The sequence below is a fragment of the Vitis riparia genome, chromosome 6 (genome assembly GCF_004353265.1).
Source record: "Vitis riparia cultivar Riparia Gloire de Montpellier isolate 1030 chromosome 6, EGFV_Vit.rip_1.0, whole genome shotgun sequence".
NCBI classification, from domain to species: domain Eukaryota; kingdom Viridiplantae; phylum Streptophyta; class Magnoliopsida; order Vitales; family Vitaceae; genus Vitis; species Vitis riparia.
The window spans coordinates 14,707,694-14,727,588 of record NC_048436.1 but is presented as its reverse complement, the minus strand read 5'-3'; the positions used below and the strand labels follow the sequence as shown (position 1 = coordinate 14,727,588).

The 19,895-nt window shown below is 31.9% G+C and overlaps 1 protein-coding gene and 2 pseudogenes across 1 annotated transcript; 1 reads left to right on the top strand and 2 right to left on the bottom strand.

Annotated features, from left to right (window-relative positions):
* Positions 1–476: 476 nt before the first annotated feature.
* On the bottom strand, positions 477–1,434 carry LOC117915992 (putative pentatricopeptide repeat-containing protein At3g23330). Its single transcript, XM_034831782.1, has one exon. It carries the CDS (start codon positions 1,375–1,377, stop codon positions 637–639), a length of 741 nt encoding a protein of 246 aa, XP_034687673.1. The 5' UTR covers positions 1,378–1,434; the 3' UTR covers positions 477–636.
* Positions 1,435–1,439: 5 nt separating this feature from the next.
* LOC117917021 lies at positions 1,440–2,358 on the bottom strand (annotated as a pseudogene).
* Positions 2,359–17,558: 15,200 nt separating this feature from the next.
* Positions 17,559–18,497, top strand: LOC117917020 (annotated as a pseudogene).
* The last annotated feature ends 1,398 nt before the right edge of the window (positions 18,498–19,895 follow it).

Below are 19,895 nucleotides of genomic sequence, written 5' to 3'. Positions count from 1 at the left end.
TTCTTTCTATTTTTTTTTTTTTTTTCCTGATAAGAAAAGAAAATTTTTCATTCCTAAATTTTTCTAAATAAATTTTAAAATGGGAAACCAAAGGTCTTTTTCACAGAATTATTTCAAAACTAGTTTTCTAACTAAAACACATGTATAGCAATTTTTTTACTAAAGACAATTTTATAAAAGTTTCTTATTTTCTAAAATAATTGGAAGTGCTTTCAATTTTTTCTTGAAAGCATTTTTATTGCCTATAAGTGCATAGTACTTTTACGAAAAATAAGTTGAGAAAATCATTTTTAATCAATTAAGAGCTATTTTAAAGAAGTGTACGTTGCCAAACAGCCGCTAACATTCCTAATGTTCCCACATCCTATACAACACCTATGTGAATATTGAAACATTGCAAAAATTACTAATTTTTATTAAGGAAGAAAATAAGGACAACCAAATATGCTTGGTATGTATAAAAATTAAAGACGTAATTGAAAAAATAAGAATATATTTTATTTCTAAATAGTAAAAAACTGAAGTGTGCCTACATGAAAGCCGAATAGATATTGAATAGAAAAAATTTTCTATCATTCTCCTCTGTAAATATACAACAGTTGTATCATACTGCAATCACTAATATTGATTTGGCCCTCACCAGTAGTTTCCACAAGAGCATACTCCTCCTTTGAAATGATGAAACCTGCTGGAATCTCTTGCAACTATCTCCCTCCCTTCAATCTTTGAGATCAACCCTGTAAAGACATGGCAGTCTGCACATACCCTAAGGTTCTTAACTATCAAGATGCATGTACCGGGATGCGTGCTCATGAGCCCAAGTGCAATGGCCAGCTTCTCACTGTGACCAAGAAGTATCTCTTCTTTGGTTAGCTCATCCACATTTTGGGCCACCATACTTGTGTCGGGGACATACCCAATGTTCTTCATTTTCTGAATAAGAACTTCCAAGTACTTACAGATCTTTAGGTAATCAGGATGAGACCTGTCTCCTGATTCAAAGCTATGAACTTTTCGGCTAATTTCAATCCAAGTACAGGCCTTCTCTTTCCTTATTCCCCTTTCTAACATCAGCCTTCTCACATTGGCAACACCTTCCAAGTCCCCAACAAGTCCATAAAAGTTTGACAGTGAGATGTAGGCTCCTGCTTCCTGAGGTTGTAACTGAAGTAGTTTCTGCCCAACAGTCCTAGCTAGCTCTACATTCTTGTGATGACAACATGAGCTGAGAAATGCTGTGAGAAGCTTTGCATCCGGGTTTATTGGCATCCTCTCTATGAAGTCATGAGCCTCCTCGAGATGCCCAGCTCGAGCAAGGAGATCAACCATGCACGTGTAATGCTCCATCGTTGGGGTGATCAAGTATTTGTGTACCATGGTTGTAAAATTACTCCATCCTTCTTGTAACAATCCTGCATGGCTACAAGCATATAGAGTACCAAGAATGTGATTTTGTTTGGCACAACACCTTCCATTTCCATTTGTTGGAATGCCTTCAGAGCTTCAATCCCTAATCCATGCTTTGCATAACCAGAAATCAGAGAGGTCCATGAGATCACATTCTTGAATGGCATGTTCTGAAAACATAAACAGGCATCATCCATACATCCACACTTAGCATACATGTCAACAATGGCATTTCCCACTGGTAAATACTGCTCAAACCCAGATTTAATCACCAACCCATGAACTTGTTGAGCATGAACCATCATTGCCATATCGGCACAAATGGAAAGAATGCTCATCATTGTCATAACATCAACTTCAACATCCTCCACTCTCATCCTCCCAAGATAATCAACGCAGTCCTCCCTTCTAAATTCTGTCCAAGGCCCGAAATCAGCGAATTCCAAGTACCAACATCTCTCTCAGATTCATTCATTTTGGTAAACAAATCGATTGCATACGATGGTAAGTGACACCTGCAAAGCCCAGAAATCATACTGTTAGTCACAACTACGTCTCTTTGGGGCATTTCCTCGAACACCCGGCAAGCTTCTTGAATGTTGGTGCATTTGGAGTACATGTCAAGAAGGGTTGTCATTAGAATCAAATCTGCATTGAACCCAAGTTTCAGTATCAGGCAATGAGCTTGCTTTCCTTCTTGTAAAGCTTCAACTCTTCCACAGACCTTGACGACTGATGAGAGAAGAAATTCAGTTATTTTTTGCCCAGACTTCTGCAGTTGACGAAACTCGGTTATGGCTTTTCGACTTTGGACTTGATTTGCCAAACAAGTGATCCTTCTGGCCCATGAGAAATTTTTCTGAAGCATTTTTCATTCTCGTAGAGAATCTACATTTTGTTTGATTAGATGAGGCATTTGATCAAAATTCACTTCCAGTTTTCTTAGGGCTAAACCCGAGAGTAACAATTTTGATTTAAAATATTTTTATGTACAAAATTTTCAAAAGGCTTCTATACTATATTTTGCAATAGGAGCTGCAAAGTCGTGATGTTGTAGCAAATGTATATTTTCAATAATTTGGTAATTTTATAACTACACGTAAAAAAAAAAAAAAAAAATGATCAATGAGAGAATATTTGTAATAAAAAAGTTCATTACTTTATGTCTAGGTAACAATCTCCTTGTTCGGTTTTATATGTATATATATATTTTATTCACTTTTTTTTTTTTTCCAACCATAAGATTAGAATTTCATATGAAATGTCTTTTAAGTTCGAATATTCTTATGCAAAGCTTACTTTCCTAGGAAAAAGGGGAACAAGAAATAATGATTGAATGAACGAGTAAAATGGAGTTCACAGTGGAAGAGTGATGCCATGCTATATCCAATGGAGCAGTGAGAAAGAAAATCATACTAAAAACCTGATATGTGATAAATTACAATCAATCTTCCCTTTGCCAATTGAAAATAGAGACAAGAGAACGTCTAAATCCATGTATTTTTTGCTTGGAAAGGGCCTTAATTTGAACTTCAAGCCCTATTGCTAGGGAATAAATACTTTCCTAGCTGCTTGTCCATGAAAAACCAACTATTTTCAATTGTAAATTCATTTCTTCAAATAGATTAAAGGTTACGTTTTTATTCATTTATTCTATTCTCGCTTTACTCTTGTGTTAATTCTTTCTTATAAGAATGTCGTTTTCTTGTATTTTTTTTATTTTGAAAAATATATAAAAGCTTATTTAACACATAACTTAACAATGTAAAAAAAAAAAAAATAGGAGGTTTGGCCCAATAAATACGTTTTTTTTTTCATAAAGTAATATTTTTATATTATATAAATTTAATTTTTTTTTTTTAAAAAAAAAAAACCTGAACATAACAATGAATTAGATCAATAGTATATATAAATGTTAAAAAAATCAGGTAATGATGATAATATATGTTAACTTATTTAAATCAAAGCCTTAACATTTTTTTTTTTTTTTTTTACAATTTAGTACGTCATTTTCCATGTAAGAAAGACGTTTTTATCAAAGACAAATTTTCAGGAAGAGTAATAATATTTGCCAGGAAAAAGCAGCCTCCATCCGGTTAAAGAAAATATATATATAATATATTATATAATTTTTTTGAAAAGTCCCTGCACACATGGATGATACATAGATGTGGCAAAACGCAAAATTCCTCAATTGGTCTATTGTAATTTGGGAGAATTGTCTTTTGGGTCGGTTAGGCTCAAAAATTAACATTTGGTTTATATATCATGCATATTTAAGCCCAAGACCTAAACAAAGTGTGAAAATTAAGATAAAGGATGTTGTCTTTCATTAATCCCTAAAATACCTTTAACCCTTATATAGGTTCAAGTGAGTGAAAATTAAGATAAATGATATTGTCTTTCATTAATCCCTAAAATACCCTTAACCCTTATATAGGTTCAAGTGAGTGTGAATTTTTTTTGTATTTTTTTTTCCTTTTCTATTTTTTATTAAGTATTACTCATTTCTAATTTTTTTCTTTTTTTTTTTCTTCCAATCTATATTTCTATTTTATGTCAAATAAAAAACAATAATGTTTTTTTGTTTTTCATTTTTAAATATATTAAATCTTTTTGCTCTTATTATAAGTAATGATAAAATTTTTGAGATTTTTCATCCAAATATTTTTTATCTTTTTATATTTATCTTTTAGTTTAATTTTCATTTTTTATTTTAAATTTATATTACCCTTTCATTTATATTTTTCTCTTATTTGTAATTATTTTTTTATATTTTCTACATTAACCATATTTTAAAAAATTTTAAAAATTGACTATCACTTCGCTTTATTTTATATATATATATATATATGTTTTTAGCTTTTATTTTTTAATGTTTTTATTTTTAAATTTTTAAATAGATAAATTATTGAAAAAAAATAACTAAGATATGAAGTTCTAATATTATATTAATAATTTTTCTTATTTAGATAGACTAATGCAAAATATTTTGACTCACAATAAAAAATTGTCAATACAATTTTTTAGTTAAACATTAGAAATTAAATTTCAAATGAAATATATTATATAAAATTTTATATTATATAAAATTTATCTAAAAATTATTGAAAGTGGTGTTTAATTTTTTTTATTGATTTTCAAACTTATCTAATTTTTTATTTGAAAGGTAATAGAACATGTTTACAAAAAAAAAAAATCAGTTTTTCATTTTTTTAAATAAATGAGTATAAATATATGAAAAGAATTAAATATAATTTTAGTAAAAAATTTGATAAATATGATTATAATTTTAAATATGATTCTTTATTTCAGACTTATATTATTTCTCATATATATTAAATAATTTTTAAACACCTCATAAAATATTAGTATAATTTTTTTGTTCTAACTTGTAAATTAGGTATCATCAAATATTATATTTTTTCAAATTTATAGAACATATAATAAATACTTTTTAAATACCTCATAAAATATTATTAATTTTTTTTTTCTAACTTGCAAATTAGACACATGATGTTTATTATTTCGAAAATAATTTAAACACTCACATGCATATATATTGTGAAACCAAGGTTTGGTTAATCTTGATTTTGATGATAACAAAACAAAGTTTAGAACTAATGATCATATTTCAAGTGTGATTAGGTAAGACGATTTCCAAAGTGGCAATCACAAAAACAAATCAAGTCAATGAGAAATCATGAAGAAGAAGACCACCTCAAAGAGAAAAGTTTTTTCAGGACCAAAGCTTCATAAGATCTCTTTGTAAGGTTGTTGGTGCACTAGGACTTTCATGCATTTTATTCTTTATTTATGCACCAAAATCATCCAAGAGTAATATTGTTTTAAATATCTTAAGAATTGGATGATTTCATGTTTTCAACTAAAACCTTGTGTTAAATGATTTTCAAACTTGTGTTAAAAGGTTTTAAGTTGAAAAAAGTTGGGTGTTGAGCCAAAAAATGGCTTAACCGGTTCAATCGGTCGACCAGTTGTGCTCGATCGGTCGAGGATCGGTTGAGGGAGGCCAAAAAGTTTCTTTCTCTCCCAGTGGCCTTTTCTTCCCGGTCAAGGTTGAACTTCAACCGGTTGAGGTCCGGTTGAGGCCCAACGGTCACTTTTCAAGCATTAAATGCTAATAGCTAGTTAACCGGTCGACCCCTAACTCGACCGGTCGAACCCCCAATGGCTAGTTTGACTTTTTTCTTCTATAAAAAGGGTTCAATCTTCATTGTTTCATAAGTTTAACCATCCCAAATCATTCTTGATTATATTTGAGCCTTGAAAGAGTGTTTTTGAGTGCACCATTGTTTCATAACTTGCATATCTTTAGTGCACCATTCAATTCTAGTTTTTCTTGTATCTTTGAGCCTAAAGTTCTATTACTAGGATTTTTGTGAGATCATTATTTGTATATCTTTGTGAAAAATTTTCTCAAGTGAAGGGTATCACTTGAGAGGTTGTTCAAAAGAGGGATATCTCTTGAAGAAGTGTAAAGGGTGCTTGGAGCCAAAAGTTCAAGAGGGTGAATTGGAACCATAATCCAATTGTAAAGAGATTGGAAACTTGGTTGAAGCTTCAAAATAGTGGAACTCCCACTCGGTTAGGAGGTTGAGGAGAGTGGACGTAGGCAAAGAAGTGCCGAACCACTATAAACTCTTATGTTTGCACTCTCTCTTCCCTAACTCTTTTAAATTATATGCAATTGTCTTTATTTTGTTTATTATATACTTGCATATAATTGTCTCTTATTTTTGCATAATTTAAATTTGTGAAAAAGAGACCATCACCCTATCCCCCCCCCCCCCAGGGTGATTACCATAGTTTGGATTAACCTCAAATTCCTAACATATATATATATATATATATATATAATATTAATCAAGAAGACAATATTTTTAATACTAATTTACCAACCTTCCAATAATTTTGAAAGTGTAAATAGGGTAATTGGCCTAATTAATGTCTTCAAAATAATCAAAATTTCTCCATTCCAAAATTACATAATTGCTCTCCACACTAATCCTAAATATTTTTTAATAAAGATTTAAATATTTAAAATCATTAAAATAAATATTTTCTTATTAAAGCAATTTTTTCAAAGTAATGAGATAAAAATCATGAAATCTTCAAAACTATAATTACAACAAATATTTTTAATTTTAAAACTAATTTCATAATTTAAATTGATGATTTAAAAAAATAAAAACGTTATAAAAATATTTTTTTATTTTTAATTCCATTTAAATATGATTTTTTTAATCTCTATTGATAACAATGAAATTATGTTTATAAAGGCAAAATAGTAAAAATATATATTTCATTTAGTTTACTTATAATGAACAATTCAAACATGATTGATTTTAATTTTATTTCCTATGTGTTAAGTTTTGTAGGGAATGTCTTAATGACATAGTTTGGTAAAAAAAAAAACTATCAATAATCGTTTTAATGTCAAATTCAAGTTGTTTAAAAATTGTACAAAACCTATTAGGAGTACACCCTTGTACACTTAGCACATTTCCCTTGTACAGTTAGTGTAATACCCTTGTACAATGACACAAATTTTATATTCTTCATAAATTATATGTTCATGTAGGTAATAATCATATTTTCAATGGTTTGGTTAAGAAAATGGTGGATAACTTAGGATCAATTTTTTTCCCAAAATATCATTATTAGGGAAAATATTAAAATTTTCATGTGAGAGTTAAATAAAATGCATGACATAGGCGTACAATCCTTGAGTGACAAGGAAAATAAAAAAGTGGTTTAGAATTTATTAAAATAATTCACAAAGGGTAATCTTGTACACTTTTGTACAATTAGTACATTTCCCTTGTACAGTTAGTGTAATGTCTTTGTACAATGACACAAATTTCATATCCCTCCTAAGTTATGTGTTCATGTCCACTGATTACTACTCAAAAAGAGCATATTTTAGATAATAATTCTCATGAGCTTCACGTCTTTTGAGTAGTAATTATGCCTAAAACACTCAATTAACATGTTGTTGCCCTTGCAAGAGTTACTAACAAGTTTTATGAAGTTTTGGAGTCATTTCAAGGTATGTTTTTGATAAATTTGTGACAAAAGAGATGAATCAAATTGAAGAAAACAAATAAAGTTGATGATGATCCAAATGCATAATGAAAGAAGCAATGAAATGCACTTGGACCAAGCTTTGGAGCTTAATTGAAGGTGGTGGAGATGGATTAAACATGAAGAAATGAGAGAAATTGCAAAGAGGAGTCGGAAAAGCATATTTCTCGATTTCGCATGACCATGCGAAATGAAACAGCATGGGTATTGGCTGCAGCACATAAGGGAATTGTGAAAAGCAATTTCGCATGACCATGCGAAATTTTCGCACAGTCATGCGAAACGCTCCAGAAGAACGAAAATGAAGCTGATGAACTCTCCACTTCGCATCATCATGCGAGATTGCTAGGGGCTTGTGCGAAAATGCATTTTCTCCAGATTCCTTGATGAAGAAGCATCCGGAAGACCTCTAAAAAGTTGCCAAGTGTCCTTTTTACCTTAGCCTATAAATAGAAACGAGATGGACTCATCTAAGGACTTTTAAACTTTTGATACATTTTCGAATTGTATAACTTTTTAGATTTCTTTTCTCTATATAATTCTCTACTTTCCTTCATTTTCTCTCATTTTCTCGGTAGCCAAACATGTCTTGTGAGATCAAATCTCCAAGCATGAGTGGCTAAATCTCGTTTTTCTCGGAGGAAGGAAGATCTAAAGGCAAGATCTATGGTGAATTAGAGAATTGAGCTTGATTTGCAAAGGTAATTTGATCCAATTGATTGATTAATTGAAATTTGAGGATTTTTCTCTTCAAATTATCTTGGATGATTACTACAATGCAATCTAGGTAGATTCATCAAATTCTTAATGCTAGATTTGATGAGATTGAATAGTTGCATTGTGTGAATCATTGGAAGATAATTTAAGATGAATTGAATATATGATTTGAATTGATCTCTTGGATTAGATTATCTAATTTGAAGAGAAATTAGATATAGATCTAAAGCTAAATCAAAAATCGGTTTAGATGAAAATTTAGGTTTTCAATCTAACTTGATGAAAATTAGATCTCAACACTTATTCACCATGGAAATTGCTCTCTAGAAAATCCTAACTCCGAGAATCTCACATCTTATTCATTTTCTTCTATTTTACACTTTATTTTTCTCTCAATTTGAATACATTGTTATTTTGGAATTTTATCATGCGTTTTCAAATCAATTTCATTTGATCACAATCATTTCTTATCATTTCGTTCAAGCCTTAATTACCAAGAATAATCCATCCTTGTGGACGATACCTAAAAACCACTATACTACAGTAGTTTGTACTAAAACCACTTTTTGATCGGGTACAAATTGCTATAGAAGAGTGAATTAGGTTATAAATTTTGTTTTGATCCAATAAACGACAAAATCCGAGCGATCAAAAATGGCGCCGCTGCCAGGGATGGTGCCAAGGTGATTGAGGCATTTTCTTTGGTGAGGATTAACCCTTGTGATCCACATCACAAGATTGGTGAAGTTCTTTTTACCGATTCTCCATTTTTTTATTATTTTTTTATTCCATTTTTTATCTTTTATTTTTCTCTTTTGTTCTTTTTGTTTTGTTTTGGTTTTTCTTAGCTTGTTTTGTAGGCTCTCCGTTGCATGCTACATTGAGAATAAAATTCAAGGGAGAGATTGAAAAGGACTTATATTGCTAATCATTTTTGGTTTGTGATCCAATTGTTGAGGAAATGGAAAATCAAGGGGAAAATCAACACACTCAACAAAGACCAAACAGTGGCAATTCTCACATGTCTAGATTAATGAGAGAATATATGCATCCTCAAAGGATAGGCATGGGATCATGTATAGTTCTTCCTAATGAGCCTATTGTGATAAAAACTCACTTGGTACCTCTTCTACCTCAATTTCATGGAATGGAGAATGAGAATCCTTATACTCACATCAAGGATTTTGAAGAAGTTTGTTATACTTTTCAAGAAGGGATTGCATCCATAGAGCTTATGAGATTGAAGCTTTTTCCACTCACATTGAAGGATAAGGCTAAGTTGTGGTTTAACTCGTTGAGGCCCCAAAGCATAAGGTCATGGTTGGAACTACAAACAACCTTCTTGAAGAAAATTTTCCCCATACATCGCACAAGTGGCTTGAAGAGGCAAATTACCAACTTTGTGGCATTGGACAATGAAAAATTTTATGCTTGTTGGGAAAGATATATGGAAGTAATCAATGTTTGTCCTCATCATGGTTTTGACACATGGATGTTGGTGAGTTACTTCTATGAGGGCATGTCGTCAACTATGAAGCAATTGCTAGAAACCATGTGTGGAGGTGACTTTATGAGCAAAAGTCTCGATGAAGCTTTTGAATTTTTGAATTATGTGGCTGAAATATCAAGGTCATGGGATGAACCACATGAAAGGGATTTACACAAGTCTAAGTCTCAAAGCAATTCAAAAGGGGAATGTATATGTTGAATGAAGATGTTGATCTACAAGCTAAAATGATAGCTTTGACAAAAAGGCTAGAGGAACTTGAAGCTAAGGGATTTCATGAGGTGAATGCAATATATGATAATCCAATTTACATGGAGCAATGTTCTAATTGTCAATCTATAGAACATGAAGTGAGTGGTTGTCCTATAATACCAGCCATGGGGGAAAGACTTGTTGAGAATCATCCGAACATGTCATGGAATTGTGGACAAGAGCAATTTTCTTCAAGGCAATACTCACAAAGCCAACAATTCATGGAAAACTCTCCACAACAAGTTTCTTTAGTTGAGCAAACTATTGTAAACTTGAGTAAAATTTTGGGAGATTTTATTGGTGATCAAAAGAATATCAATACTCAAGTAAACCAAAGGATAGATCATGTGGAGACATCTTTCAATCAGAAATTTGATAGCTTGCAAACCAATCTCACACAAAAGATTGATAATATGCAGCTTGTTATTTCTAAACTCACAAGCATGCATACGGTGCAAGAAAAAGGAAAATTTTCTTCACAACCCCAACAAAATCCAAGTGGAGTCCATGAAATTGGAGAGACAAGTGAAAGTTCTATTGAGAAGGATGAAGTCAGAGCAGTCATTACCTTAAGAGGTGGTAAGCAAGTTGATCAACCTATGCCAAAACCAAAAGAGAATAAAAAAGGGGAACAAAAGGAAAATGTGAAAGAACAAGAAAAAGGGAAAAAGGTGAATGATGATGATAGATCAAAGAAAGATGAGATTGTTAAAGAAGGGGTTAAAAAGAAAGATATGCTCTTAGCTCCACCTTTTCCCATGGCTCTTCAATCCAAGAAAGTGGTAAATAATGCTCCAGAAATTTTTGAAGTTCTCAAGCAAGTCAAAGTCAATATACCACTCCTTGACATGATTAGACAAGTTCCAGCCTATGCCAAGTTTCTTAAGGATTTGTGTACCATAAAGAGAGGGATGCATTTGAAAAAGAAAGCTTTCTTGACTGAACAAGTTAGTGCAATCATCCAATGCAAAACCCCAATCAAGTATAAGGATCCGGGGTGTCCAACTATCTCGGTGAATATTGGCAACACTTTTGTAAAAAAAGCACTTTTAGACTTGGGGGCAAGTGTGAATCTTCTTCCTTACTCAGTATATAAGCAATTGGGGCTTGGAGAACTAAAGTCTACTTCCATCACACTTTCATTGGCGGATAGATCAGTTAAGTTTCCAAGAGGAAGTATTGAAGATGTGTTGATCCAAATCGATAACTTCTATTATCCGGTTGATTTTGTGGTGCTTGATACGAAACAAGGAACTAGTGGGCTCAACCATGTTCCTATTATACTTGGCCGACCTTTCCTCGCCACAGCAAATGCATTGATTAATTGTCGAAGTGGGGTGATGCAACTTACCTTTGGTAACATGACAATTGAGCTGAACATTTTTCATTCATGTAAGAAGCATGGTACCAAAGAGGATGAGGAACTTAAGGAGGCTTATTTGATTGAATTGCCTATGGAAGAGCTAGTGAAAGAAATGGTTGAAGATAATTTTTCAAAACGTGGTGAAGCAATTTCCAATGAACGGATTGAAGTTTGGAGGATCAATGAAGAAATTCAACCTTTGAAGTTAATGAAATGGTCTTTCAGCTCCAAGAAAGTGAAAACCATGAAGCATGGTGTGCACAATAATCCAAAGATCATGAAAAAGAAGCTCAAGGAATGGCATGACCAACTTATTCAAAATGACAAGTTCAAAGAAGGCTATTTCAAGCCACATATTTTTCTGGGAAAGCTTAAGTACCAAGGAGTTGGTCCATTCATTATTTGCAAGCCATATCCAAATTGAGTATTGATGCAAAGGTTAATGGGCTTAGTCATGTCAATGGCTAGCTAGCCCAATGGTTTCTCATTTCTCTACTTTTCTTTGAATTTTGATTTTTTTTTTTTTAGTTTCCATTAAATAAATCCATCTCAATTCTTTGATTTGTGTTTTGAAGGATTTTCCGGATGGATGGAATGCATGAAGCAAAGGAAAAAGGAGTTTTAATGACCCATCACCATTTTGCACAGTCATGCCAAAACAGGGGAGTTTTCATACCTTTGGAAATGTGCAAAATGAGTCTCTGTCCCAGTTGGCATGATCATGCGAAATTCTCGCATGACTGTGTGAAACTGATAAGGGTAGTGCAAACAATTTTTTAACCCTCTGGACCATTTTGTATAACTATGCGAACATTTCGCATGACTATGCGAAAATCCATCTTAAAGACTGCAGTAAAATGAGCCATCTGGACCACTTCGCACACTTATGCGAAATTTTTCCATGACTATGCGAAACTAATGTGGATGACTGCAGAAATTTCATGCATCTGAACCATTTCGCATCAGCATTCGAATTTTCGCATGACTATGCGAAAATTATGCTGAAGACCACAATAAGATAGAACTCTCTTGACCAATTCACATGTGCATGCGAATTTTCACATGATAGTGCCAAATTCTTTCAAAAGAAGAAAGTAGTTGCCACACACTTCACCTTCTTGTCTAATTTGCACACTTGTGTGAAATGTTAAAAAAAAAACTCCATGAGAATCATTGACTTATCATTGAAATCATGTTTTCTTTGGACATTGTCATCATCTATACCTTGATTTTACTCCATACATTGTGTCTCTAACATAGTTTTTTTTTTTTTTTTTAATAGATTTGTTTTCATATTTTCTTCTCTTATGTCATTCATATCCAACAATTCTCATGTGTGATCTTATTTTTGTTTTAGCTATTGAAGCTGAAATTCATGAGAGATTGAGGTATCTTCCCTTCCTCTCTTTATATATTTTCATTACACATTGAGGACAATGTACAAGTTAGGTTGGGGGGAGGGTTAGAAAGGAAGAAAAGGAAATATGTTGTTAGTTTTGTTAGTTTCTCTAGATTTTTTTTCATAAATCACATTTGTGACTTATTTGGTGAGATTTTTTTGAGATGACTATAGCATTTATGATTGATGAATGAGCAAACCTAACTTGAAAAAAGTTGATTTAGAGTACTAGCTTATTTGCTTGATCTTAGAAGATTTGTTATGTGAATTAAAGTTGATTTGACTTTGAAGTCTTCATTTTCCAAATGGTCATTTCTATTTGAGTCTTGACACATACTATGCACTCTAGACCCCGGATATAAGATGAAAAACTATTCTAACCTTAAGACTTGGACTTAATTATCTTGTAACATTGATTACTCTTAAATTGAGTTTAGACACCTTAAAAAGAGGCCAATGTGCCCAATTGAAAAAAAAAAAAAAAAAAAGTTGATGAATAAAAAGGTTGAGTTATGCTTGCCTTGAAACCTGAGCAAGGTCCGAGGGGTATATGGCCCAAAGGTCTTTAAAGCCTGGTGCCCTAAGCCATTTTGGTTGGGAGCCACCGACCTCAATGCTTGTTACATGGGTGGATAGGTGGAGTATGAGCTCAATTGTAGGTGCTAAGGTATTGGATCCTGATTTGAGGAGTCCGGGGTGAAGTCCAAGGAGTTAGTGGCTAGTTAAATAGTCTTATAAACTTGGTGCCCTATGCCTTATGGTTGGGAGTCATCAATGAATCCTCGTTACATGGACCATATACTTGGAGATACCTTTAGCATTGCACTCCTACAATAAGTCCTTTGAAAAAAAATAATAATAATAAAATAAAGATAGGTGCGTTCTTGACCTATGAGAGAGTGATTTTTGTTGTTTGAGATAATTTGAGCTAGGTTGGGGGGAGGATTAGTTTTGAGTACTATATTTGGGGGCTAGCTTAATTACACTCAAGACTTGTTTGGAAAAATTGTTTGGGAAATGAAGATGGATATGTTTTTGATACCTTGACTTACATGATATTCTTTCTATTAGAGATAGTAAATAAGTTGGGATTTTGTTGATACCTATGGATAGTAGGGTGTGCTTGTTTATCAACCATTTATGCTATGAAAATTTCAAATATATTTTTTCAAATGATTTGCTTATGTGACTTATGATTTCTTTTGTTTGGTATTGTTTTTCTTTCCTTTATACCATTGCTAAGGGACTAGCAATGTGTTGGTTGGGGGGAATGATTACTACTCAAAAAGAGCATATTTTAGATAATAATTATCATGAGCTTCACGTCTTTTGAGTAGTAATTATGCCTAAAACACTCAATTAACATGTTGTTGCCCTTGCAAGAGTTACTAACAAGTTTTATGAAGTTTTGGAGTCATTTCAAGGTATGTTTTTGATAAATTTGTGACAAAAGAGATGAATCAAATTGAAGAAAACAAATAAAGTTGATGATGATCCAAATGCATAATGAAAGAAGCAATGAAATGCACTTGGACCAAGCTTTGGAGCTTAATTGAAGGTGGTGGAGATGGATTAAATATGAAGAAAATGAGAGAAATTGCAAAGAGGAGTCGGAAAAGCATATTTCTCGATTTCGCATGACCATGCGAAATGAAACAGCATGGGTATTGGCTGCAGCACATAAGGGAATTGTGAAAAGCAATTTCGCATGACCATGCGAAATTTTCGCACAGTCATGCGAAACGCTCTAGAAGAACGAAAATGAAGCTGATGGACTCTCCACTTCGCATCATCATGCGAGATTGCTAGGGGCTTGTGCGAAAATGCATTTTCTCCAGATTCCTTGATGAAGAAGCATCCGAAAGACCTCTAAAAAGTTGCCAAGTGTCCTTTTTACCTTAGCCTATAAATAGAAACGAGATGGACTCATTTAGGGACTTTTAAACTTTTGATACATTTTCGAATTGTAGAACTTTTTAGATTTCTTTTCTCTATATAATTCTCTACTTTCCTTCATTTTCTCTCATTTTCTCGGTAGCCAAACATGTCTTGTGAGATCAAATCTCCAAGCATGAGTGGCTAAATCTCGTTTTTCTCGGAAGAAGGAAGATCTAAAGGCAAGATCTATGGTGAATTAGAGAATTGAGCTTGATTTGTAAAGGTAATTTGATCCAATTGATTGATTAATTGAAATTTGAGGATTTTTCTCTTCAAATTATCTTGGATGATTACTACAATGCAATCTAGGTAGATTCATCAAATTCTTAATGCTAGATTTGATGAGATTGAATAGTTGCATTGTGTGAATCATTGGAAGATAATTTAAGATGAATTGAATATATAATTTGAATTGATCTCTTGGATTAGATTATCTAATTTGAAGAGAAATTAGATATAGATCTAAAGCTAAATCAAAAATCGGTTTAGATGAAAATTTAGGTTTTCAATCTAACTTGATGAAAATTAGATCTCAACACTTATTCACCATGGAAATTGCTCTCTAGAAAATCCTAACTCCGAGAATCTCACATCTTATTCATTTTCTTCTATTTTACACTTCATTTTTCTCTCAATTTGAATACATTGTTATTTTGGAATTTTATCACGCGTTTTCAAATCAATTTCATTTGATCACAATCATTTCTTATCATTTCTTTCAAGCCTTAATTACCAAGAATAATCCATCCTTGTGGACGATACCTAAAAACCAACATACTACAGTAGTTTGTACTAAAACTACTTTTTGATCGGGTACAAATTGCTATAGAAGAGTGAATTAGGTTATAAATTTTGTTTTGATCCAATAAACGACAAAATCCGAGTGATCATCCACCTAGGAGTGTTTAACCATATTTCCAATGGTTTAGTTGAGAAGATGGTGGATGACTTAATGTCAAAAAAAATTTCCCCAAATATAATTATTGGAATTTCCATGTGGGAATTAAATAAAGTGCACGATATATGGACACAATTCGTAAGTGATAAGAAAAATAAAGGAATGACTCATAATCTATTATAATCTTTCACAAATAGTAGCCTTGTACGTATTTGTACACTTAATACATTTTCCTTATACAGTTAGTGTAATACAATTATACAATGACGCAATAAATAAATCAATAATTTTTTTTTTCATATAAAAAAACAGTACTAAACAAGGTTTTCAATTTTCATTTTTAAAAATAGTTTTCATTTTTTAATTAAACGTATTTTCAAAAAGAGACAATATAGAAAATAAAAATTATTTTTAAAATAAAAAATAAAAATAAAACTAGAAAAATATTTTAAAACAAAACTCAAATATAATCCATATAATTTTTAGTTACTCGTTTTCATCTAAAATAAGTAAATATACATTTCAAAAAGAAAAATTCAATCTCTACTATGTATTGATATAATTCACTTCTAAAATTAGGTCATATGAAAACATTTTAATTGAGTACTTAAAATAAAAACTCTTCATTCATCCTCTTTATTTCTTTTTCTTTTTCTTATTTTAATAAATTTTCAATTAATTCAAATCATTAAAAAAAATCCTTAATAAACAAATTTGTAACATTTCATATAACTTATACTAAAAGTCATGTTCAAAAAGTTAATAAAATAAAGAAGGAAGAATATTAAAAAAAAATAAACTTTTTATTTTATAATAGTAAAAAAAAAAAATTTAAATACTTTTTAGTATAAAAAAATTAAAATAGTGAAAATATTTATTTTAAATGCTATTTTAATCATTAAATTATTTACTTCTAAAATGTAAAAGATAAAAATAAATGTAAAAGATAATTTTATTTATTTAAATTAATATTTTTTTAGAAAGTATTTTCCAAAATAGTCTTTGAATCATTAATATAATTTTTGTTTATTTAAAATTTAAAAATAAAAAAATAACGTTAATTTTTCGATTATTTATAAAAGAGTTTAAAAAAATAATGAAAAATTCAAAAATGATTAAATAAGAAAGAATAGTGGCCAGTAATAGAATAAAGACAAAAATAAATCAAGTGGGCATTTTTGTCAATTACTATCTTATATCATTATCATCAATTATGGGTGGTTGGAGGAACTTATCTTAATTATGAGGTTGAAAACACAATTGTCCCTTGTAATTTTGGGAAAGGTGTTGGTGGCCATCCCATTAATGGGGTTGTGCACCCCGTCCAAGTCCAGCCACCACAAGATACATTTGGCTATTTTCCATTTACATACTGCCTAGCGCCTACAGTTATAAGCGACACTAGCATTTTTCTACTCTTCATGGTTTGATTGAGTTGAAATTCAAGCTTGGGTCCGGCCTTTTGCGGTTGTAGGAAGGAAGATTTGATATATAGATCTATGCTTAAATTTTATGGATATATTAAAAATATAAAAAAAAATTATCGAGGGATATTTTAACATAAATATTAATGAAATAAAAATTATTCAAAATTTATGTGAATGTTTATAAAAATTAAAAAAATTGATAAAATAATCAAGAATATAATAGCAGATAGATATATAAGTAGATTCTATACTTGAATATTAAAGATAAAAAATATGATTAGAAATGTTTTTAATAAAAATATTTTTTTTGAACATTTTTAAAAGAATTACCTATTAAGTTTTTCTCTCAAAAAAACAAAAGCATCATAAGGACAAGTGATTTTTAAAAAAATTTTAAGGCTATGTTTGGTTCCTAGAAAATGCTAAGGAAAGGAAAAAAAAATCATGTGGAAAATTATTTTCCTTAGTTTGGACTACATGGAAAATATGATGGAAAAAAAATATAAAGGAAAATAAGAGAAAAAGTTGGGGAAAATTTATCGGGTTCTTCACAGCACACCCCCCCGCCCCCGTCTCTCTCTCTCACTGCAAAACTGAATTCACAAACTCAATCCTTTGCTACACTTTGACTGCGCTGCCTTCATGGTCGACGACACACCTTCCACCACCACCACCACCCCTCTCCTCCGCCCCAGGCAGCGGTGGTTCAGCTCCCTCCGTCTCAAAACCACTCTCTCCGCCGAGCTCAAGGGCTCTATGGGCGACCTGGGCACCTACATACCCATCATCCTAACTCTCACACTGGTCAACCACCTGGACCTCTCCACAACCCTCATCTTCACGGCTCTCTACAACATCCCCATCGGCTTTCTCTTCAGCATCCCAATGCCTGTGTAGCCCATGAAGTCCATTGTTGTCGTCGTCATCTCCGACCCCCTCCTCTCCCTCCCCCAAATCGCTGCCGCGAGTCTCTCCACTGCCGCCACCCTCTTCATCTTCGGCGCCACCGGCCTCATGTCTCTCCTCTACCGCTTCATCCCCCTCCCCGTCGTTCGCGGCGTCTAGCTCTCCCAGGGCCTCGCCTTCGCCTTCTCCGCCATCAAATACATTCGTTACAACCAGGACTTTTCCTCCGGAAAATCCGGTCCGCCTAGAAATTGGCTCGGCCTCGATGGAATCGCACTTGCCCTTTTCTCTATTCTGTTCTTGGTCTTGGTCACTGGTTCTGGTGATTTTGGCGATGAAGCTATCCCCTTGGGTGTTCATGAAGAAGAAAATGATTCTGTGATTCGCTCTTGCCGCCATGTGCGACGGAGATTGTGGATTATGTCTCAATTCCAGCTGCTTTAATTGTTTTTATACTGGGCTTGGTGCTTTGCTTTATTCGAGACCCTTCAATTGTGAAGGATCTTCGATTTGGTCCATCTAGAATCCATCTCTGGGAAGATTGGAAAATTGGGTTCTTTCTGATTTTTAGAAAATAAGAATATAAAATTTATTTTATTATTCTATAAATTGATAAAGACAAATTATTGAATTTATTTTTCTTTCATTTTTCCTTGACTTTTTTTTCATAGTTAACCAAATAAAAGAAAATAATATTTTTTTTCCCTTGAATTTTTCTTGGATAACCAAACAAGCGAAAAAATTTATATTACTTTCCTTACCTTTTTCTTTCCTTCCATTTTTCCTTCTAATTTTCTTTCTCTCGCATTTTCCGGGAACCAAACATAGTCTAAATATTTTTTAAATTTTATCAAACATATAATTTTTTTAAAAATATTTTTTTTAAATTACTATAAAATGTAATATATATATATATATATATATATATATATATATATTAGAAGTACAAAGGAAGCGTCCTAGAAGCAAGAAAATTAAGTAGTGAACCACAATATAAGTTTAATTTTTAAAAAAAAAAAAAAACAAAAAACACATGTTATTTATAAGTGGAGAATGATGAACGTTGTCACAGTTCTCGCCACTTAGAAGAGCAAAAAACCAGGAAGAAGGAAAGTGGGGGAATAAATAATGAGAAAGAAAGACAGGTCCAAACACGGTCTAATTATTTTAAGGGATTATGTGAATTTGGGCTATGTGATTTATTTGCAAATGGTGAGTTGAAATGGTTTACCGCGGGACCCACTTGATCCACAAATGTCATGCATTAGTACAACCATGACACTTTCATTAAACACGGTTGAAAACTTTCACCCCAAAAAATCTCCCCAAAAATTGTCAATTTTTTTTTTAAATTAGCGATATATCACGATAAATTGACGACATTTTGGGAAAACTTTGGCGATTTATCATGATATATCGTCGATTTTTTTCTCATCCTCCTCGCCGTTGCGCATGTCGTCCCATGCTTGATTTTTCACTGATTTATCTCATTATAGTTGATATTTCCAAAATTTTCCTGAATTTTCCTCCAACCGTGGCCATTTTGTTTCGGTCATCCCCGATATCCAATACTTGTCCGATATTTCGATGATTTTTCCGATTTTTCAAACATTGGTTGGAAATAGTTTTTTATTTTGTAATTTGGAAAACATGTTTAATAAAATTTTTTATAAAAAAGTATTTTTAAAAAGCAAGTGGTTTTAGAGGATAAATTTAAGATGTTTTTAATTATTTTCTTTAAAATAATATGCCTAAGAACTGAAAATATTTATATTAATGTAAGTCTACGATGCATTCTTGAAAATAAATGAAGAAAATTATTTTTTGTTATAAAATGTGAGAATTTCTAGTATTGTAGGAACTTATGGATGATCATCCATAATAATGTTTATTTCTTTGTACCTCCCTATAAAGGGAGAGACCCGTAATGAAAATCAATTTAATTTTCTCTTTGTGCATTTTATCATCTCTTTCTT